The following is a 22,692-nucleotide window of genomic DNA, read 5'->3' on the forward strand; positions in this document are numbered from 1 at the left end:
CGGTTTATCTTAACAGCACCACCAAATAACAGCTTACAGAAATGGGATGGCTATGCTGGGGCTGACGCTGACTTCCCTGATGGAGTTAGGGTGACCGTACCGGTCGAGCTATCCAGCCGATAAATGCCAAATTTGGCTTGGATTTGGCTCCAGGTGGCGGCAACAGTATTGCCATATGCCAAATAAAAAATAGCTTCCGATCCCAGAGCTATTTCTGAGGCCAAATTTGGTCGTGAAAATAGCTTTGGATAGCGTGAGTAACGTCGGCTCGCAATCAGATGAGTGGCCACACGAAGAGCAAACTCTTGTAAATGGGAACGTAAAGCTCTGTGTGGCCTGGATCGATGTTAGCAATAAGCAATGCGATATCGCTGTCTGAAAGTGGTGTTCCTGTCATATATTTAAAGGTAAAAAAATATACCAGTAAATGTTTTTCTCTCAGGATGAAAGCAGGATAGGCTATACCACGAGGTGTTCGTTCAATGGCAGCCATGAATGCAGCTTCGTCTTCATCGGCTTCGTCCAGGAAAGCTTACACCCATCGCGAACCTGCATCGCAATCCATTACCTCACGCTATGTGTGACAGGAAAATAGGAATACCGCTGTGAAATTTCCACTCGCCATTGCCAAATCTATAATTAACACATGGTTTGCTCGCCAAATTTAGAATAGCGATAGCTCGAAGCCTTGGACGAACATTGGAAGAATACCGTTCGTGGAACGAAGTGGGGAGGTAAAAAATCCTCAAGAATATTGTTCTCGAGGTTTTAGAGCTTCGTCCGTAATATCGGTTTTTGCGGGGGAATATGCTGGCGTGTGCAGTGCACAGTGCGCTGTGTTCGCTTCTCGCCAGTCTGGTTGGCAGAAAGGATTTTTCCTGCGATTGGCTATTAGTCAAATAGTGATTTATCAAGATCTTGGACAGGCGGGAGAATATTGCAATATTCCCGACGATGGTGCTAACTCGCGCTCAAGCTGCTGCTGTTCAGGACGATGTGGAGAACGACGGCGACATGGAGATCGACGGCGACATGGAAATCGACGGCAATGATGACGGAGAGATCGACACCGCTGGTGCTGATCATAGCGCAGCGCTTGTCGTCGCTGACACCGCCGCAACTACATCTGTCCACGCACTCGGCCCCAGCGTCAAGGACCACGTCACTGCGCTCGCCCAGCAGTTTCTCCTCAAGACTCATGTGCTGGCAAGAGAGCATGCTGCCTTGCAGTACCAGCAGGAAGGGCACAAGCACGCCCAAAATGCCGCGTTGATGGCTGTGAAGGCCTCAACTGAGACCAGCGTAAGGCAGATCACGGACCAACAACGCGACATCGCTGTAAAGCTCGGAGAAGCGCTGACGGCTTCGCAAGCCAGCCTCTGGGAGCAACTGCAACACCTGCAGAAGGTCCAAGATGAGCGAGGCGGGCAAATTGAGAGCTACGTTCGTGACATACTTACCCCGGCGATTCAAGACATACAGAATGAGACTTGCGACTCGCAGATGGTGATCGTGTCTCAGACGGACGAAATCCGCCAGAACTTGGCGCTGATGGAGCGCAACGTGGACGGCACGCTATCGCGGATGATGGAGCATGTCCAAAAGCTCATCGAAGACAAGCTCGTTGGACGCAATCTCGCCGAGGAGACAGCTCAGATTGTACAGCAGCAACTAGAGAAGACTACCGATCATGTTGCGGCGACAGTAATGGAGCATGTGCTCAAGCTCGTCGACGACAAGCTTGCGATGTCTCAAGGTCGAACTAGCCTCACACAAGAGGCAGCGCAGATCATCCAACAGCAAGTGGAAATGTCGACAGAGGGCATAGCGGCGGAAGTTATGGACCACGTACAGCAACTTGTCGAAGGCAAACTAGCTGTGGCTCTTCGCGGATCCAGTCGCAACCACGAGATGAGCGAGATGGTGAAGCATCAAGTGGAAATGGCGATGGAAGGCGTTTCATTTGCAATGAAGAGCTCAGTGGAGCTAGATCTCCAGAAGGCGTGCAACTCAATTCACGATGAAATGTTGCGGTGTGCTCGCGATGTAGATGGGCTTCTCTACGAATCCGTTCGCGGCTTCATTACAGAAACAACAATGCACGCAAACCGTCACCTTGAAGCTCGCATCCAGAAGCTGCTTACGAACACGCAGTCGGAGGTAAATCTACAAGTGTAGCGTCAAGCGGACGCGACAGTGGTTCTTCGTGAGCATGTCAAGAAGAAGTGCGCGCGTATAGAGAAGCAAAGCCAGCAAAGTGAATGTGTCGGCCTTGAAAGTACTATTGTAAGTCTCGTGAAGAAGGAGGTGGATCTGTGTATCAACGTTCTGCAGGGCAAGGATCCCCGTTCTGGTGATGCCTCGGTGCGACAAGATGCTGCACCAGCTGGTCAGCCCAAACCTTCCCAATACAGCATTGAACACAGCTTGCCGTCGGCTGTTGAAGCCGTCTGCAAGACGATTAAGGAGAGCATCCGTGAGCTAACGTCAGTATACGAGCTTCAGAGAAGTCGAACGACACACTACGAACCCGACTGGAGCAGCAACGGCGAAGGTGTCAGCGACTCTGACGGAGATAGTGAATTCGAAAAGAAGATGCTAGAGGCATGGGAGAAATCCAACCGACACGCACCACGACCCACCTCTCCTATTGAACTGCCTACTAGAGAGAGCCGTCGGCCAAGCAACCTCGATGATGAGTCGAAAGTGCCTGTAGCGTTGGCGAGGGGTCAGCCTCACACGGCGGCGATGGTCTACACTACGTTGGCGACAAGTGCTGAGACGCAGACAGAAAATCCAGCGCCACAGACACTACAAACGACTAGTCCGCCACTCATGGCATCACCCGATCGGTGCATATCGAACAGGATGGTGGTTGTGAGGCCAACCTCGGCTGTGGCAACGGGGACTCGTGTTTCGTCACAAACCGAGGAATATCAAGGATATTCCCCACCACTATGGCCGACATCCACCGGCCTTGTGCGATTTCAGCCACTTCGAGGGCGCGCTCGAGCCCCTGCACGACGCACACATCATCGAGCGCGAGCACACAAACAGGTGGCACTAAGTGTACTCGTGTCAGATCTTCAGCTTCAAGTGCAAATGAGAGCGGAGCAGACAGCACAACGCTACTTGTCGAGCAGTGGAACGTGAATATTGCTACTGATCAAGCGTTGTCAAGTGCAGCTGGCCGGCAAGGTAAAAATGCTTAACGAAAAGCAAAACACAATGCGTGTTTTTACTCTAGTCATCTTGTCGATTTCATAATACATTTGCCATTCCGATTTCTCCTCGAAGTCGTCAGGTAGTGACATACTAGAAGCGAAGTCGGTCAGAAGGTCGCTTGTCGTCTCGTCCAGGTCGTAGTCCATTTCTTCGGTGACGGGGAAGGTGAAGCTGGTCGGTGTGTGTGCAAGGTGTGTGTGCAAGTGATGATGTCCCTTTGGGATCTCCTCACACTGCAGCAAGTCAACGAAGTCGCTGTTCCTGTTCAGGACTGCGCACATATCGACGTTGTGCTCAGCTAACATCGTGCGCTGTGTAGTTACCATCTGCCCGCTTACACCAAAATCACGCTTAATCTGGCACGAAGATACGGGTATTGAGAACAGCACTCTCACAGCTTTTGGTGTGATACGGTAGTCGCCTTGATGATCTAGTCTTTGCCAAAACTCAAGTACGGATTCCTTAGGTGTGTAGTCCTCCTTTCGTGCAATGTCAACCGGATCCTCTAGCTATCGATCGAGTTCCTCTTCTGCACGTCGATCCTGCCTGCTAAAGGTTGATGGTCGGCTTGATCTGGGCGCAAATGCCGCTTCCAGTCGGCTGACTTGCACATCAGGTGGAGGTGGTTCAAATTCACAGACGTCCGCGGATTCACTTACTGCCTTAAGTAAGTCCAATAAGTTGCAGCGGATTTTGGTGTTCACATCATTCTTCCTGGTCACAGCATCTCTTCCATTTTTGCCATGCTGACGGCACGACGAAATCACTGCACGATCGAGACTCCTCCCCGTTCGTTTGAAGATAGGGTGGAGTTTCAACTGCATTTCAAATACAAATTGACACTCGTCGAACTGCTTGTCGTAGTAGTATCTGCTGAAGAAGCGTTCGTCCAATGCTTCGCGCAATAGTCTTCGCACATCCGCAGCCAGTGGTGTAAGGTCACTCGCAGGAATCCAACGTGTCGGTTGATAGGTAGTGTGGCAAAGGCTGTTCAGGGCCGAGGTCGTGAATACGCGCCATATACAGCTGCACGAGCACGTCAACTTGAATAGGATGCTCTGCTTGACATATTCGCTTGATCTCACCGATTTGCTTCAACACAGACATCACATGGACCAAGTCGTCATGGCGATTAGCCAACGGGAACTCTGGTGGCGGCTGGTTGGCACGAAGTGCTTTATGAGCTCGCTCTTCATTCCACGCAGTTATTGCAGGCCACTTCTCAAGAACCCTCTCCAATGAGCGCGTCATGCTCAAGAAACGTGACGTAGAATATTCAACATGCCGCGTGGAGGCACCCTTAGGCTTAGACTTACAGAGCTCTGCAAATAAGCTCCCAGTGACAGACACCGCCTTGACCTGAAAGAATGTTCTTACCAACCGTGAGATTAAGTCTGCCATCTCCGGGTTAACCGCAGCACTAGCAGCTCCATTTACACCGCATGATGACTTTGTAGCTGCGTGGGCCATGTGTACGAAGCACCACTCCCAGTGCAGATTGAGTTCTTTGCACAGCATCGATTCCACGTCACCTCCTGAGTCGCTCGTAGCCCCATAGAAATCGCTCGTCGCTATGCTGAAGTCCTCGAGCATGTGCTTCAGCCACGCTTTGAAGGGCTTTAAGATGTCGACATCACGATCTCCATACGCGGGGTTGACCTTTCTCGTACCTAAGAGAATAGGCTTGTACTGCCAGGCCTTGTCCACCAGGTAAACCCGCAACCCAAGAAACTTGTCTTCCGTTGTTTTGTAAGTCCAAAAATATGCCACGAGCGTACAGTTCGGGTAGTCCTCTCGGTTCTCTTGCAGATAGTTAGTGATTTCCTTACGTGCTGAAGAATACAGCTCCACTATGGCTTCCTCCACCTGCTTCGTAGTTATCTCAGTCTTCATCTCGTCCTTATAGAGCAGCGCTTGAATGAGTCTTGCCTCTTCGTACTCAACCATACGAAACGCCAAGTTGTGGTTGATGATCATTGTAGTGGGTCTAACTTGACTCACTACTTTAGCTTACACGTTGCGCAACGTGTATGAGGAAGCGTAAGTACTTAGTAATTACTTAGGTTAATTATATTTGAATACACAAATATAAGTTAACTTAGACAAGACTCCAAGTAGCTAGTTTAAGGTAAAATGAGAACTGTATTGTTTGTAAATTGATCTTCCTCTAAAATCTGCTAAAACTTTTTATCATCTATGAAACGGTTGGCAGCGGCTGGCTGTCAGAGCCCCGCTAATATGCATGTCTCTGATTGGTAGAAAGATGCTGCTTTCTACCAATACGATCTTTGGGTATGTGTGGACCACTCACTGTGGTGGTCCACTTCAATGTATCCATCGGTGTGTCTTACACCAATGTGAGGAAGTATCCAAAACGTTTAACAGATAACCTATCTGTTAAATTCACAAGTGGCTTGCAGCCACTTGTACGTGTAACCCCGTTACACCATCCCCCCTTAAGGTTAGACGCGCGGGGTCTCCGCACGTCAATCTTCGGAATTGACCATTCGTCAATTCTCCGAGTTTGGAGAAGAAATCCGCGCTCATTCAACGATGAGCGCGCCTCAGAAGAAGCCCGCAAAGTCGATGGGGAGTCATATCTCCATTGACGACTACTTCGAACGCCAGAAGGCGAAGTACGGCGACGTCGTCGATTTCGACGACGACGATGAAGACATGGAGGGCGAGGAGGACTCGCCCTCAAAGCGTAAAGACTCAGTGTCGAGCGAATCGCTCGACCTTCATGCCAAGAACATTCGCCCGCGTGAAGGGGACGAATCGGACGCTTCGAGTTCGAAGCGTTCGCGAACTGAGAGCGATACCCCACTCGCTTCCGCTGGGGCTCTCAGTACTCCGCGCGCTGCTGCTGCAGCGCGTGATGTTAAAGCTCAAGGCTCTCCGCGCGCTGCGCCTGCAGCGCGTGATCCATGGATGCCGTCCGCGTCCGAGATCGCGGACCGGTTTGGGAACTCGGTACCTCCGAATGAGGTGCCGCTGTACGTATGCAGCGCCATCAAAGATGACGCTGTGGCTGCCGAGCTGCACTTTGATGCGGAAACGCATCAAAGGCGCGATTACTACATCGGACTCTTTCATGAGCTCCGATGGTTTCAAAGCAAGAAGACATCTTCTCGCAGCAAAGTGCCCGAGTGGCAGGCACTTTGTCAAAGCTGGAACGCCTTTGTTAAGAACTTCAACAAGAGGCCGAGTGCTTACCGTGATCGGATTAAGCAAGCGCGTGATCGCTTCGAGACATACTCGAAGCGTGGAAAGTTGGAGCAACTCCGCGTTGCTGCGGAGGAGGCTAACGTGCCGTGCGCTGTGCCCGAGGGCTTTCAGTGCACGAAGTGCTTTCCAGGCGCGGTCCGCTTGAGCGACCGCGACCGCGACCTGAACGGGTACACGTCGTTCCGTGTGCTCGAGAGTCTCAAAGAGCTCCGTGCTAAGTTCTTAGCACGTGAGGGTTCGGGCGCTGGCGATGATCGCAGCGCTCGCTCTACTTCCGCTGTGCCAGTGCGTACTGCTCCTCGTACGCCCTCACCATTTCCGGAACGTCCTCCAGCAAGACGTTCCGCGGCTCCCATGTATCTCGATGGGGAGGAAATCCTCTCCAACGAATACGAAAACGAGCCCCTTGAGGGTTCGTTTTCGGGATACTATGGTCAACAATCCGCTCAACAATCCAGCGGGTTGAGCCGCGGGCGTCACGGATCGGCAGTGGTGGGGGTGGGAACACGCCCCGGGTATGATCAGCCCCGGGCTGATCAGTATGCGCCTCTCCACGACCGGGTGACCGTCGTGGAGCGTCTGCAGGGCGCTGAGTTCGCCGCCCTGAAACAGGAGCTGGCAAACCAGAAGGCCCAAGTCGCGGCGGTCTCGCAGACCGCCTCGAATATCCAGGTCGAGCTGGGGACCCACATGAAGGGGTTGCTCCAGCGCGTCCGCGCGCTGGAGGAGAGGTTGCTCGTCGCCGAGGCCAAGTCCTCCGCTTCTGCCTCGGCTCCTGCCGAGGCTTCGGGTCAGCCGAGCTAGATGGCTCGTGCTGCCGGTATGGCTTCAGCCGTCCGACGTAAAAGGTCGGATGGAGGCGCATGCTAGACGGTATGTCTAGCGTGTATGCGTTGCCGTGCCGTGCCAACACAGTGAACGGCCCGATGAAGCGCGGAGCAAGCTTGCTTGCTCCGAAATCCGGAACGGCATGTCTAGGCAGGTTTTGTGTAGATAACAAAACTAATGAACCAACTTTAAATTCATTTGTGTTGCCTCTGCCCGCATTGTCTGCGTTCAGCTTCTGTTGATCAACAGAAGCTGCTATAGTGTCTTGGACAAACCGAATCACGGCTTGTCTTTTGGTGATGAAACTGATTGCATCCGAGCTGAAGTCATTCAGCTCGCTCTCCGCTAGAGGCCCGGCCTCTGCGTGGTTCTTTGCGGTGTCTGCGCCCTGCGCAGACCCGTGGTCGTTGGCCTTGTCGTTGGAGGTGTCTGCGCCCTGCGTAGACTCATGTGGTTTGTCCATTGTTGCAGCTGACACGGTGCAAGTGTCAGCGGTTTTCTGCGGCTGCTGTATTGCAGTCGTAGATCCTCCCCCACTTAAAGTGGGAGCCATCACTCCGAGTAAACTCGGTAGACGTGGATGCCGCATGGCATTCACGTAGAACGGTGTATGCCCGGTCGAGGCATGCACTGAGTTATTGATGGCAAACTCTGCCATCGATAAGCAATTGCTCCAGTATTGGAACGAGTGAGCGTAGCTCTTCAACATATCGACGAGCACGCGATTCACGCGCTCGGTTTGACCGTCCGTCTGCGGATGATCCGCAGTCGACATGGAAAGCTGGCTCCCAAGAAGTGTAAACACTTCTTGCCACAGGTGCGCTGTGAACCGCGGGTCTCTGTCCGACACGATGTCGGTCGGCATGCCATGGTGTTTGAACACCATGTCGACGAGCAGACGGGCCGTCTGCTTCGCGGTCACCTCTGCTGGCACCGCAGCAAGATGGTACATCTTGCTGACGCGGTCTACAAAGACCACAATACCGGTGTTCCCTCCGCTATCCGGGGGAAGACCAAAGATGAAGTCCAAAGACATGGACTTCCAACACTCCGACGGAGTCGGTAGTGATTGCAGTGGAGCCTGCGCGAATGGCGCAGGCTTCACGCGTTGGCATACCTCGCAAGCACGGATGTACTTGCGCACCCACTTATACTGGTGGTGCCAGTAGAAGTCGCGCGTGAGAAGGACGTAAGTCTTCTCACGTCCGAGATGTCCCGCAGTCGGGGCATCGTGATACTCGTACATGATCCTGAGTCGCAGATCATGGTCATTTGGCACGACAACGCGATCCGCGTTGTCGTCGACTGCGTTGTAGAGTAGCAGTCCGTCGTGCACACGAAAGCGGTGTGCACGCGCTCGAAGGTGCTTGGGCAGCTTCTGACGGGACTTGTCAGAAGGCGCTGCGCCATAGGCCAGCAAGAGTTTCGCGTCCGCGTCGTGCGCGTACGCGGCCTTCACATCATCCAGCAGAGATGATGTGGGTTTGCTCGATCGCATGGCGTCAATGGCATTGACGTCAACAGCTTCTGCATAGTCCGGCCGACGTGATAACGCGTCGGCCACCACGTTCAATCTTCCGGGTTTGTATTCGACCCGGAAGTTATACTCCGCAAAGAATGAGAGCCATCTCGCCATTCTTTTGTGAAATGTGGCGACTTCACTGCGGTACGCAGTGAAGCATGGTCGGTGTAGACCACAAATGGTCTACTCCCAAGCAAGTACACTCGGAACTTTGCGAGTGCATATTTCATGGCAAGGAGTTCCTTGTCATGCACCGGATAGTTGCGCTCAGCTGGCTTCAGCTGACGCGATTGGTAGTAGACGACACGATCACGGCCCTCGTGATCGTGCTGCATCAACGCGCATCCGATCGCGAAATCGGATGCGTCACACACTACGTGAAATGGGCGATCTTGGTCAGCCACTGTCAAGATCGGCGCCTCAGTCAAGCCCCGCTTGACTGCATCGAATGTCTTTTGGCAATCGGGTGTCCAATTCCACACAGCTTCTTTCTTAAGAAGCTGTGACAGCGGGCGGATCTTGCCCGCATAGTCCTCCACGTACTTGCACAAGTACGTGGCTGCCAAGGAACTGCCTCAGTTCCTTGACACTTGAAGGCGTTGGCCATTCGTTGATCACTCTGACCTTTTCCGGGTCAGGGCGAACACCATTCTTCCCTACGAGACACCCGAGGACGGGTATCTCGCTCGCCCCGAAGATACACTTCTTCAGGTTCGCGTAGAGCTTATGCTTTCGCATAAGCTCAAGTAGCTTCCGGAGATGCACCCTGTGCATCTCTACGTCGGTCTTCCCGTCCACAGCCCGGCTGTGGATGAACACATCATCGAAGTAGCTCGGTGCGAAGTCGCGCACCGAGCGCAACAAGTGCGTCACGCACCTGTTGAAAGTCGCAGGGGCGTTCTTAAGCCCCTGTGGCATTACTAGCCATTCCCAGAGCATGCCGCTTGGCGTGCTCACTGCCGTGAGAGGGATATAGCTCTCACGCATTAGGATTTGATAAAATCCATCTCGCAAGTCGAGAGCACTGTAAACGGTGCTCCCGGCCATCGAATCGATGATAACATCTTTTCGCGGTATCGGCGTCTGCGCCGGTACCATCGCATCGTTCAGCTTGTTGTAGGCATGAACGATGCGCCATCCGCCCTGTGGCTTCTTGACACAGAACGTCGGAGCACTGTGCGGGGACTTTGATTCCCGCACTTGTCCTGCTTTACGACGACTTTCAAAGAAGTCGTCGATCGCTTTCACTTGCTCTCGCGGCAGTGGCCACTGCCGCGTGACACAGTACTTTGTGCCCGGCACGAGATCAATCTCGTGCTGAATACCCTTATCCTGCGGAAGCTCCGCAGGAATTTCTTCCGGGAGTACGTCTTTGTACTCCCTCAATAATTCGTAATAGGGACTCGACTTCAGCGAGTCCCAACCTTGTTCCTCGAAGCGCTCTCGCTTCGTCTTCGCACTGAGAGTGTCTTCACTCTCAGTGGTACTTCCCATGAAGAGCTGCCTCAGCTCTTCGCTCTCGCTCGCCGTTCTTTCGCTGTCCGAAAGAACGCAGACTTGCTCGATGCGTCCATCGTGCAAGTCGCGCGTGAAGCGCGTCCAGCTCATGGCTGGAAGCGAAGTCAACTCCGACGCCGTCGTCGGAGGACTAGCGAGTTCCATGTCACGATACTGGAATCCAGTATCGGTGCGCGTCAAGACGCTTAGCGTCTTGACATTCGGCGTCACTGCCGCAGTCTGCCCAGCAGACTGCTCTTGTTGCGTCTCGGTCCCGGACCGAGACTTGCGCAGCGTTTTCCGCTTGCGCCGTCTTCTTGTTGTGCGGAGCCGGGCTCCGTACAGTTGTTCTTCTGGTCCAGGCCCGGCCGTGGACAGTTGTTCGCCGGCGGACCTTGTCCGCGGGCGCGCGGTATCAAGCCCGGCTTGACCGCATTTTCCGTCGTGCAGCCCGGCTGCACGGTAATGTGTCCCTTCGCCGGCAGACCCTGTCTGCGGGCGCGCGATATCAAGCCCGGCTTGATCGCATGGCGCTTCGTCGTGCAGCCCGGCTGCACGACAGCATGCAAATTGCGTCAGTGCGGTACGTTTGCAACCGTCCGCACTGTTTGCAGCGTCAACTCCAGGAGTTGACACGCCTTCGTCACCTCGACGCCATTCATTGGCGGAGCCCCTCATGACCGAGGGTGCGTCGGCTCCCGGAGCCGACGCGTCGTTGTCGACCTGACCACTTCGGGTCAGGGACTGTCCCTTACACGCTTGAACGTGGGTGTTGGTTCCCGGAACCAACACATCTTTTTCTTCCGACGTCGGCAGCATTGCCGACGTGGGTCTCACTTGTGCGCGCCCTCGCGCACTTCTTGGGCACTCCGGGACAGCAGCATAAAGCGCTGTCTTGACTGGTGAGCCGCGTGCACCTGCTGGTGCGCGCGCTGGGGTAACAGGGCCATCGCTCTCTGTTCCGCTGTCGCGTCCGAAGCGCACGACCGTTCCCTTCTTCCAGTCTATCACCGGATCATGCCGTGCAAGCCACGGCATGCCCATTACTACGTCGAACTTATCGTCCAGGTCCAGGACGATAAAGTTTTCGACAAACACTCGTTGTTTGTACGAGAAGCGCACGTTCACGACGCGCTTCTCGGTCTTCACGATGACACCTGTTGCCAGTCGTACCTCCAGAAGACTTCGAGGTACATTTACCTCCTCGAAGTCAAGTCTCGACAGGCTTCGTAGTCGAACAAAGTTGTTCGACGCGCCTGAATCTACCAAAGCTCGAAGAGGGTCACTCGCTCTCTTCGAGTAAACCTTCAAGATGACTAGGTTCGGCCTGTCATCTTGTTTCTTGCAGTGAGAGCTGGTCTCACTGGGGGCTGCAGTCCTCAGTGTCGCGTGCCCGATGTCGGCACGCGCGACTGCATTACCAGTAGGGCGCCCCGCGCCTACTGGATGTTCGCGTTTTTTGTTGGTCCGCGGCGATGCCTAACATCGCCACGACGGCCACCTCCAGGGGGCATGGGAGCTGTGCACTCCCGTGCAAAGTGACCGATCCTTCCGCAACGGAAGCATCGCACGTTACCTCCCTGCTGCTGGTAACCAGCAGTTGTTGCATTCGAGAGGTCCATTGGTTCTGGACCTCCCGGCCTCGCTACCGGGCGCGGTTGCGGCCTCGGCACGTTCACATGCAGTTTAGCCTGCCGCAGGCTAAACTCTTCTTGCATGGCAAGAGTAATCGCAGCTTCGAGAGTACTCGGGTACTCTCGGAAGAGATAGGTCTTCACAGGCCCATCTCTAAGTCCCTTCATGAACGTGACGACCTTGGTCGCCCCGTCAATCGGGTTAGTCACGATATTTGATACCAAATATCGTGCGCGCTGCGCGTAAGCATGGACGTCATGCTTACCCTGCTGAAGGTCGAGGAACTCCGCCCTCGACCGGAACTCGTTTTGCGGGGGCTCAAACGCTTGTTTGAGCTCCTCTTTGAACACTTCGTACGTGCTGAAGCACGTAGGATCGGAGAGTCGGCGTCCATACGCCCAACTCCTTGCGCGTCCGCCAAGGCAGGACATGGCGAACGCGACCTTCGACAGCGGGTCGATGATGCGTCGAGCCGCTATGGCTGTGTCGAGTTCGACAAGCCATCGGAGGAGAGGCTCGCCCTCTCTTCCCACGTAATTGCTTACGCTCAACTTTAATGGTTGAGCACGCGGTGTCGTCCCTGACGACGCCGTCACTGAGGAAGCAGCGTCACGCTGCTCCTTCATGATGAACCCCAGAGCAACACCATGTTGCTCCGTCGGCGATAGCGTACGCAGCATTGTAGCTATCGCCGCTTCTCCAATGACTGTTGACAGTCGTTGGAGGGCCTCCCACTCTGGGTCAGACAGGTGGGGGCAGTCTGCGCGTGCAACATGCGTTGCAGGCGTGTTGGAGCTCTCCATGGGCACCTCCGTGCTCATGTGGTTCTCGGCTCCGCGTTCGTACACCGCGTACGAACGTCAAGCAGTCGGTCGTTGGACGGACTACAAAGTGCTACCAGGTGTAGTGGGTCTAACTTGACTCACTACTTTAGCTTACACGTTGCGCAACGTGTATGAGGAAGCGTAAGTACTTAGTAATTACTTAGGTTAATTATATTTGAATACACAAATATAAGTTAACTTAGACAAGACTCCAAGTAGCTAGTTTAAGGTAAAATGAGAACTGTATTGTTTGTAAATTGATCTTCCTCTAAAATCTGCTAAAACTTTTTATCATCTATGAAACGGTTGGCAGCGGCTGGCTGTCAGAGCCCCGCTAATATGCATGTCTCTGATTGGTAGAAAGATGCTGCTTTCTACCAATAGGATCTTTGGGTATGTGTGGACCACTCACTGTGGTGGTCCACTTCAATGTATCCATCGGTGTGTCTTACACCAATGTGAGGAAGTATCCAAAACGTTTAACAGATAACCTATCTGTTAAATTCACAAGTGGCTTGCAGCCACTTGTACGTGTAACCCCGTTACAATCATGAGAGTGGTCATCAGCACGTTTAGCCGGATTGGGTTGTTTGAGTACAGGACGGACGATGACAGGTGGCTGTAATCATTGTCGTGTTTGCGCTTCTTGACGGTCGCTGCCTCCGTTTTCGGCGAACCAGCGTTGTGAATCTTCTGGAGGTGCTTCATGGCCATGGTCGTTTTGCCAGCATAGAGCTTGAACAGGTTTTTTCCTGACGTCCGACACGCCTCGTCAGCCAAACAAGCCCACGCAAAGACCTCGTTCCCGTTCTCGACGTACTTGACACGAACACACCCCCCCCCACACACACACACTTGAATATGTACGAAGTCTCCTTTGGTCGTGGAGGTACCAACTCGAAGGGTCCAAGGGCCTGGAACTCTTCCACTGCTTGGCGGACTACAGAAGGTGGCTCTGCCATCGTCACCTCCTGGCTGGAGGTGTCGTGGGTCTTTGTAGATGTCACGAGTGTGGACTGGATGTGGAGTAAGTCCCTGTGGAGGTCTGTAGTCTTGTCGGCTGCGCTGTGATCTCGATGCTTGGCGGCAGAGCCACTGGCATGAAGTCATTAGACTGGCGGCACAGTGAGTTCCTGCGGTTGCCACGAGTCTGTCGGCTCTACTTCGAGCGCGTCGGAAGCTCAGCACACGCGAGCGCAGACCGCTTCTTGGGCAGAGAATATCTTCGCGAGTGGGCTCGGTAAATTTCAGTGCGGCTGTGGAAGATCGTGCGATTTTCAGCCAATCCAACGCGTAGGATACGAACACGCCAGATCCGCTTAAATACAAAATCCGCGAGAACGAATATCGGGAGGGAAGCTCGCAATAATGTTCGTTGTTCTCGCACTTTAGCGAGGAGAACACGAAAATCAGGTTTTGCATGTTCACTCTTTTTCGTGGAAGCGTTTTCTCACCCACTTTTTGTTCCCCTACCCGCATGTTCGTCCAAGGCTTGGATAGCTCTACCGGTACGGTCACCCTTAGCAATGGTTTGGGCGACCAAGGGAAATCATGGCGCTGTGGTGCAGTTGTTATTGGATAGAGGAGCTGTGGTCGACATGGGAGACAATGAAGTATGGGCTTCATGGGGAGGATTCACGGACGTGATTTCATTGGGATTGAAGAGCGGAGCGAAGTGCGAATGGTTTTTCGACTTTGGTCACAGTTTGTGTGCGTGTCCACGAGAATTCTGCTCGTGTATTAATTGCGGACGCTGATTTATAGGATCAAGTTGGCAAATCGCTACTCATTTGGGCTACCAGGGGCAGCTATAGCGTCGTGGCACAATTGTTGCTGGATAGAGGTCCTTGGTCGATGTAACAGACAACGAGGGCTAGTCGGCACTTATGCACAGGGCTGCCGAATATTGCATTGTTATCTATTGCTAGCATCTACCGAGAATAGATAATTGAACACCACGTCAAGCAAACCCACAATAGGACATTGGAATATCGATCACACACAAATAGATTATTGATGCAATGTCAATATCGATCACAGACAAATATATTATTGATGCAATGCCATTGTATTGATGGGTTAAATACCTATCAATTACGCTGCGCTCTCAACCGTGCGAGCATCCCAGTAATCGGCGTTCTGCCGAAGAAAAAGCAGCATCTCTAGCGTGTATGGCTGTAGCGAGCGGCACTGCTGCCCAAACGTGGTTCGAGCGACACTAAAAAATCGCTCGACCACGTTGGATGTAGGCGGAATGGACGCCAGCAGCTCGTAAGTTGGTTGCCGTTCTTCTAGGCGCCGGCGCTTCTGCAGCCGCTCCACGAAGGAGATGCTGGCCTCTTCGTCTTTCTCTTCCTCTTCACCTTCTTCTGCTGGGGGAAACACAAGCAAGGGCTCCGGAGCCGCCTTCTCCGCTCGGGTCAGCCGTTTGGTTTGCCCTTTGAGCACCTGCACGCAGCCTGCCTCGAAATCGGGCTTTGGACGATGTCAGCCCTAGGCGCTATAATAAAATACAAATAAATTCACATTAATAAGTAAGTCAATAATTCCAAATAGACGCATACGCACCGAGATAGCGGGCTTCGCCGCAATGAGACCGTCGAACCAGATGCGGACGTCGAGGAGGTTCGCGTCGGCGCCTTGGAGTGCCTTCGACACGGGCTCGACGTCCTTCAGCTCGCCGAGCAGGTCGCGGAGCCGCCGCTTGGATGCTGCCGGTGGAAGCAGCTCGGCCAGCTCCTCGTCCTCCGCGTCAATAAATGGGAGAAGCTCGAAATATCGTTTGAGCACAGTGAATGTCGAGCTCCAGCGGGTTTGCTGCCGGATGATTGGCCGAAGGTCGGTCTTGAAGCTGCAGGCAGCAAAAGTAAAAGTTACAGTTACAATTTATAACATAACAAAAATAACCAATTAAATACCAAACTTACCGGTGTTTTGCAGAATGATGTAGAGTCCGTAACTTAACCCTTTCGTGGCAGAAGGGCGCAAAAGTCGCCCTTTGAGCATGTTTGCAAAACAGGGTAGCCAAACACGCCCTTAAAGGGCGCACCAAGCTCCCTTTAACAAATTGAAGATGTTTTATGTGCCCCATGGTACCCTGTTTTGTTTCATCCAATCAAATGAATAGGTGCAAGAGATTCGTCATGGTAATGTATTTTGTATATTGCATTCATTGCAGTGTGAGAGGTCTAAGCTGGCCGGTCTCTTTGGAAAGAGGCACAGACAGATCTCACTAATACGAACTCATTGTAGTGGATGGAACCGGAGCCACTCTTGTCGATCACTTCAAATAGCCGCTCGCCTAGTAGTCCTCGCATGGGGAAGCACTTCAGAAAGGTCTCCTTGCCCATGCTGATTCCGTCTTTGCTGCTGGCTAGACCCTTGAAAGTCTCACGCAGCAGCCGCATATCCTCATCGCCAAACCGCTTCGTGGCCTCTCGCTCCTCAGATGACAACCGACGGCCCGAAAACTCGCGAGAGAGCGGCGAGTTCCCCATCTTGGCTCAAGTCTTCACACAACCAGCTCTTTGTAAGCTCCTTGTACTCTGCAGCAAGATGCAAGATGGGAAATGAATAACATTGAGCATGAAGCTAACAACAGCTGGTAGTTTTGCATAGGAATTCTCTTACCTCGTGCACGTGCACACCGTCCCGTAAATTTGCCTCACGCAGGACGAGAAGCAAATGGACCGCAACACGGCCATGCAGGCGGTCAAGTTGATCCTGCGTTTTGGCTTCAATTTTGTGCACAAGGATCAATGCACGCGTGGCGGCAAGAAAAAACACTCTGGTCACATCAAGGTGGTTGGTCGCAACGAGAACGCTGAGGCACACAACGTGAGTGAGGGGGTGTCTCTGGCTCGCGGCGCTACTAGCCATCGTGGTCCTTACTACGGTAATGATATAAAATAAAGTCAGAATTTTAGCTAAGTGATAACATTTCGCTCACCTCTCGACTCACAGCCACTCGTCCACCCGACTGAATTCTTGATTGAGCGGCTCCTGTTCCTTCAAAGAGACGCCTGCGACGACGTTCTTCCTGCATCGCGTTAGTCTGCCGTACTTAGTTCTTCACTACCACATCGCCCCACTACAGAACCGCTTGCACCTGGTAACTCCAGCAGGCAATGGCCCCCTCCTCGAGTCATGATGGTCATCACAGCCACCAGTGTGAGCACATTCTGCAACTTGTACCATTTTCCAGGTACATTTATCATCCTTCGCATTTCCATTCTGACGATGCTGGGCATGCACCGCGCGCTGGGTATCCACCCGCAGGCGCGTCTGGGGATCCTCCCCGCTGGCCGGCAGTTGGGGCCGACCGCGGCGTCTCGAGGCTTCGCTTCCTTCCGTTCCCAGGCGCCGTCCAAGTGGACCAGGAGGCTGCTCACCGGTGTCCCCACATTGCCTGTACTCACCTTCGTGGTACCGTGTACTCCTAGCCCAATGGAATGCAATAACAACAATGCAACTACTGGCCATCTTTACGTTGGTGCGACTCGGGTGTTTGACAGCTGCGAGAGCCCCCGCAGCGCAATGAACAGCGGCGGTTGATGGTGCTGGGCGATGCGTGCGCCAGGAAGGTTTCGAAGCTGCTGCCTACAATACCTGCACGTTGCTGGATTGCTAAAGCTGCTGACTGCTGTAGGGCGACATGGTCCAAGCTATCAAGTACTTTACCCAGTCGTTCGAAGCCGTGAGGGGCCTGCTCACGCCGGAGGCGACAATCTCTGGCGCCTGTAAGTACGCATGCTCTACGAGAGCGTGGACCAGCATGAGGATGCGCTGTCATTCTACCAGGCAGCTATGAAGAGTCTCAAGGCAGTGAACCCCATCAGCGTCCGCTGCGTCACGGCATAAAGCTCATGGACCAGATGGGGAAATGTTACCACCACCTGTACGTGGTTGCGTTGACAGTGAGCTGTGAGATTGTAGGTGTAGTTTTATTCACTTGATGTCTTGTGCTGTTTGTTATGGATAGATGGCGGCACGAACCAGCAGAGAAGCTCCTCAAGAAGGTCATGCGTCTGTACGAGAAGTACCATGGCGAGTTCTCCGAGAACGCCCCGTCTCGTTCGAACGACCGCGGAATAGCTTAGCAATATCCTGTGGTGGCAACTTCTGAGTTATATACCATGCCGGTGTTGTAGAGGACAGCGTGAAACGGCGGAGAAGCTCTTCCAGACGGGCATCCATCTATACGTGAAGTATCACGACGAGTTCTCCGAGCACCAATCTCGCTCGACAAGCAATGTCCTTGCGGGTCTTGATCTAAGCGTTAGCAGCGTGTTGATTAACTACGCCCAGCTGATGGTATCCTTGCAACGCGACAGCGAGGTGTCCGCCTTGCGCCAGCTCCTGGTTCGACTCATGCGCAGAAATCTGTCCTTGCGAAGCCTCGAGACAACCACACTGGCCAGGTTTGACGACTTGATGTCTCTGCAAGCTATACGATATGAACGTCGACGTGGACGAGGAGAAAGATACGACGTGTAGTTCTACCTGTACATACTGTAATAGATTAGCAGGGCGTACCATTTAACCCTACGAAGAAGCGAACCGTGAGCTGAGCTAAGCGATGAGGTCACAACCACAATTTTCCAGGAAGCGACAAACGCTTCCAGGTGGTTGCTGCCAGCACCGGCAGCCTGCGTAGGACGAGGTCCAGAGCTAGTAGAGGCGGAAACCTTGCAGCAGCGGACACGTGCTGCGACCCATACCGCTGCCAGGGATGGTGGGTGCGGTAGCGATGTACCAACATGTGCCAAGCATCGTGCGTTTGAACTGAACTTGTGAATGATCTACAGTAACAGACTTCATTTACCAACTTTGTTGCTTAGTGACAATGGCTACTCTCCTCGCACTCCCGCTACCGCCGCAATTCTCTCCAAGTCGAAAGCAGGCCTCGACGTCAGCATCTACTTCGTCATGCACGACCACGACGCCAGAAGCCACCTCATCATGCACGACCACAGTGTCAGAGCCAATCTCGCCATGCACGACCACGACGCCAGAAGCCACCTCACCATGCACGACCACGACACCAGAAGCCACCTCGCCATGCACGACCTCGACGCCAGCACCGACCTGCAGCGCCTCGGAGGCTGCTAACAGCTGCGCAGCGAGTCAGCGGCCGCCCCAATATTTTCACATCGGGCAGGCTGGGGCTCAAGCGCAGCAGCAGCAGTCTTCGGTGCCTGCTACAAACTCGCAGTCGGAGTCAGAAGCTCCAATGCATGCTCGGCGTTCGAAACGCCTGCGCGCCATTCCACCGGTCTCGTACACGACCATGTTGGGGCCGCCTGAAAAGCGCCCACGCCGGACTGCTCCTCGGTACGAAGTGGACATGCTGGTCGACCACCGTACCGAGGATGGCATCGAGCAGTTCCGGGTGACGTGGCGCCACTACCCGCAGTCCACCTGGGAGCCGGCGTCCATGCTCAAGGACGACGGCATCCCGGACTGGTACTTCCACGTTGTGCTGCAGTGGAAGTCCAGTGGTGGGGGTCAGCCATTCATGAAGTGGGTTAGCGAACATGTACTTTTCGCCCGTCTCATGCAAGCGCGCGGCAATCAAAATGATTGCGCGCAGCATGCAGTCGACATGGCGCTGCAGCTCCTCGGCCATGGCGGCGCCGTCACACAAGCGATGAAGAACGCCGACATGGCCGCCGCGAAGAACAAAGGCATCGATTTGTCAAAAGGTATGAGCTTTAAGAACTTACAGTTCTACCTAGATCAAGTAGTTAGAGGGCAAGCGATGGTAGATGTAGACATGGATATATTCAATGCCAATATTTGTGAGGGGGGGAAGGGAGGGGTCGAGGGTCTCAAAGGACTCAACCTTCCCACAGGCATCTATCTTGTGTCGGCTTACTCGAGACGCATGCGAGGCCACTGTTTCTGCCTACAAGTATTAGATAAGTTGAGCTTAGTATGGGAGGAAGGTGAAGCCAGGGATCTCCAAGAGGAGGAAACATGGCTTCGCCGTATTAGCTTTGTTCGGCGCTTCCAGCTGATTGGATAATAAATCTACCTATCTTTCCTTTCATTGGCTCAAATTGTACAAATGCATAATAGAGACCTTTCGAAGAAACTGTTTGTTGTGGTTTGTGAGATGCGGTTATCTCACAAACCACAAACAACAAAACCCTGTGATTTCATTTCGAAGTTCTATTGTGTTGGAGGTGGGGTACGACTACAGTGCGCGTCAAAACTATAGGACCACCCCTGTGCACCCTCATAACTCAATCAATTTTTATCATTTTGAGGTGGGAGTTCGACAGTAGTTGTGAAAGACGCTGAGAAAGACCTGCTATGCGCTAACACTCGCGTTTTTGCACTTTAACGGGTGGCTCGTATACAAGAAACTGTTTGTGCAAGGTCGACACAAATTAGGACCACCCCCATCCCAATACAAAATCCAATATTAACCGAAACCCCGTACAAGGCGATATGACTAGAGATTTGTAGTGGACATACTTTCGGGTGCTCGCACATTGACACTAGCACTCTGGGATCTCGCTGTGACAGTATCCTAGCATTGTAAATAGTGTTAGCTGTAGCAGTGGAGCACGACATAGCCTCATAAGCGATATTGAGCCTGAAGCGATCGCCAACGTAGGTCTCAGTGGTAAGTCAGCAGCATCCCCATGATTTGCTATAGAACGACCAGTGAATGGGAGGTTCAGTCGATAGCTACTCGTACCTTACAATCTACGCCTCAGCCAGACACCGCGGTTCGCATCCGAGAGCACTTAATAGATTGCTTGTAGAATTGCGAGTAACTGTCGTGTTCTGCAAGAACGAACGCGTCTAACTAACTGCCGAAAGCATGCCCACTACAAATCTTTAGTCATATCGCCTTGTACGGGGTTTCGGTTAATATTGGATTTTGTATTGAGATTGGGGTGGTCCTAATTTGTGTCGACCGTGCACAAACAGTTTCTTGTATGCGAACCACCCGTTAAAGTGCAAAAACGCGGGTGTTAGCGTATAGCAGGTCTTTCTCAGCGTCTTTCACAACTACTGTCGAACCCCCCCCCCCACAAAATGATAAAAATTGATTGAGTTATGAGGTAGCAAAGGGGTGGTCCTATAGTTTTGACGCGCACTGTACTTCGCTTCATTTATATCACAACCCTAGGAGAGTCAGTCTCACCACGAAGATCCCCGCTCCAAATGGAACAGGGGGTGCCCTCTTCCCTCTACTCGGCTACCTAGACGACGTCGAAGATGCCCTTCTCGTCGCATAGAGATCATCGGTGTTTACTTGAACAACAAGAAGGTAACCATCGTCGGGGCCAACCCGCTGTCGAAATTTCGGAGTGTGGTCACCGCCATCGCCTCGGACGTCGGCCGGGTCCTGACTTTGACTTGCGACAGCTAGGCGCACTGGCACTGTCGTTCTTGCGCCCACCGTCTTCTGGATCCAATTCCTCGTGGCTGATGTGCTGGTCTCCGTGGAAGCCTGACTGGCACTCGCGGTCTGGCTCGCCTTGAGTGGTTGCCGGCTTCGTAGTGCTCTCAGATTCGCTCTCCTCAGAGCTGCTGCGTGTTGAGGGGCTGTCTGAGCACGCTGTGGAGTCCGCACGTAAATTCACCACACCCGTAGGTGTAGCGGCTTCAGAATGAGGAGGTTCATCATGCGTGTAGCGCGCTCGTGTATCACTCGTGGATCCGAGCAGCCTTATCCGAGTGGGGTTCTTGTAGTGCGAACCTGGAGCGGGGCTTGGATAGAAGGTCGAACGCGCCGTCGCGCAGCGTATGGTCCTGCCTGCAGACCAAGCACACGCTCAGCGAGAAGTGCTCGAGCAGGACGTGGTCCAGGTACTGTACGTCGTCGCCACACTCAACACAGCGGCCTACGAGTAGGGAGTCCCTGCCCGTGGGATCCTTGTCAGGGAGCGAAGGCGATCATCAAGGGGCACATGAAACACTTCAATAACATATAGGTTGACTACCGGTACGGAGTATCAAACATAGGAGTTTAACGACCTCGAAGAGGTTCCAACATCCAACAAAGATGTTGGATAGAGGGGCGACAACGCCGATTTTTCACGAAGAATTTGTGGGATACGATAGGTCCGAGGCGGCGCGTGGACGGTTTTTGGGGTTCCTATCGCACAAACCACAAATAACACTCGCTTCGAAAGGTCTCTATTAGAATGAAGGCTGTTCTGTATGTATGACCCCTGGGGCATACATACAAATGTACTGTAGTTATATGCATCGCGATCTTAGTGCTCACTTCAAGTGAGTGTAAGAACGGTACAGCCGCAGTGAAAGCTCGACTTCAAACTCCAGTAACTACGTAAACTACGAGCTAGTAGTAGTATTAGAATAAATGTCAATCAATATGGATACGTAGACTGTAACTTCAATTCAATTGTAGTATACGTTTCTTCTTTGCCACCCACACTTGCCTGGATTCAGCCGCGGTGACTTACCACTGAGGTTGGAGATGCGGCAAGCATGTATTAGTGCAATGACAGCAGCGCGCTAGTATGTGCGAAAGATTAAAGTGACGGCTGCAGATTATTTCCTTTTGCTATTTTGCCCACAAAATACGCAATTCAGTGTTTACTGCCCTAGACTCCAAGTTGCACTATGACGGAGGTGGCGATGTCCTCGAGGACGACGGAGCCTAAGTGAGCGAGGACCTGTTTGGGACTGCAAGCGCCGACATAGGTAGGGATAATCAAGAAGGGGGGAGAGAGATGAAACACAGGAGGAGGAAGATGGCAAGGTAGTAAAGTTTCTCCAGCATTTTGCCGCCTAGTACACCATTTATAAACACATTCACTTGAGAACTGCAGCAAATCGTCATCTGCGAAGCCGTCGGTCAGCATAACAAGCAGATGTACTTCATAGCTGGAAATAAACGGACAATAAATTACTCGATGCATACTAACGGCGACATTGCTAACAGAC

At 52.9% G+C, this 22,692-nt stretch overlaps 4 protein-coding genes across 4 annotated transcripts; 3 read left to right on the forward strand and 1 right to left on the reverse strand.

Annotated features, from left to right (window-relative positions):
• Positions 1-954: 954 nt before the first annotated feature.
• Positions 955-2,178, forward strand: IUM83_02152 (uncharacterized protein; the record flags this gene model as incomplete). Its single annotated transcript, XM_067926052.1, has 1 exon — positions 955-2,178. The coding sequence occupies one exon, from the start codon at positions 955-957 to the stop codon at positions 2,176-2,178; it is 1,224 nt and encodes a 407-aa protein (XP_067800735.1).
• A 12,675-nt stretch (positions 2,179-14,853) lies between these two features.
• On the reverse strand, positions 14,854-16,256 carry IUM83_02153 (uncharacterized protein; the record flags this gene model as incomplete). The annotated part of the gene is made up of 4 exons (XM_067926053.1): positions 14,854-15,131; positions 15,208-15,259; positions 15,328-15,610; positions 16,003-16,256. The coding sequence occupies 4 exons, from the start codon at positions 16,254-16,256 to the stop codon at positions 14,854-14,856; spliced, it is 867 nt and encodes a 288-aa protein (XP_067800736.1).
• A 742-nt stretch (positions 16,257-16,998) lies between these two features.
• On the forward strand, positions 16,999-17,858 carry IUM83_02154 (uncharacterized protein; the record flags this gene model as incomplete). Its single annotated transcript, XM_067926054.1, has 4 exons — positions 16,999-17,184; positions 17,408-17,498; positions 17,560-17,656; positions 17,741-17,858. The coding sequence occupies 4 exons, from the start codon at positions 16,999-17,001 to the stop codon at positions 17,856-17,858; spliced, it is 492 nt and encodes a 163-aa protein (XP_067801032.1).
• A 1,190-nt stretch (positions 17,859-19,048) lies between these two features.
• On the forward strand, positions 19,049-21,233 carry IUM83_02155 (uncharacterized protein; the record flags this gene model as incomplete). Its single annotated transcript, XM_067926055.1, has 2 exons — positions 19,049-19,463; positions 21,145-21,233. The coding sequence occupies 2 exons, from the start codon at positions 19,049-19,051 to the stop codon at positions 21,231-21,233; spliced, it is 504 nt and encodes a 167-aa protein (XP_067800742.1).
• Between the last annotated feature and the right edge of the window lie 1,459 nt (positions 21,234-22,692).

This window comes from Phytophthora cinnamomi, assembly GCF_018691715.1.
Source record: "Phytophthora cinnamomi strain GKB4 chromosome Unknown Contig0, whole genome shotgun sequence".
In the NCBI taxonomy this organism is placed as follows: Eukaryota; Oomycota; class Peronosporomycetes; order Peronosporales; family Peronosporaceae; genus Phytophthora; species Phytophthora cinnamomi.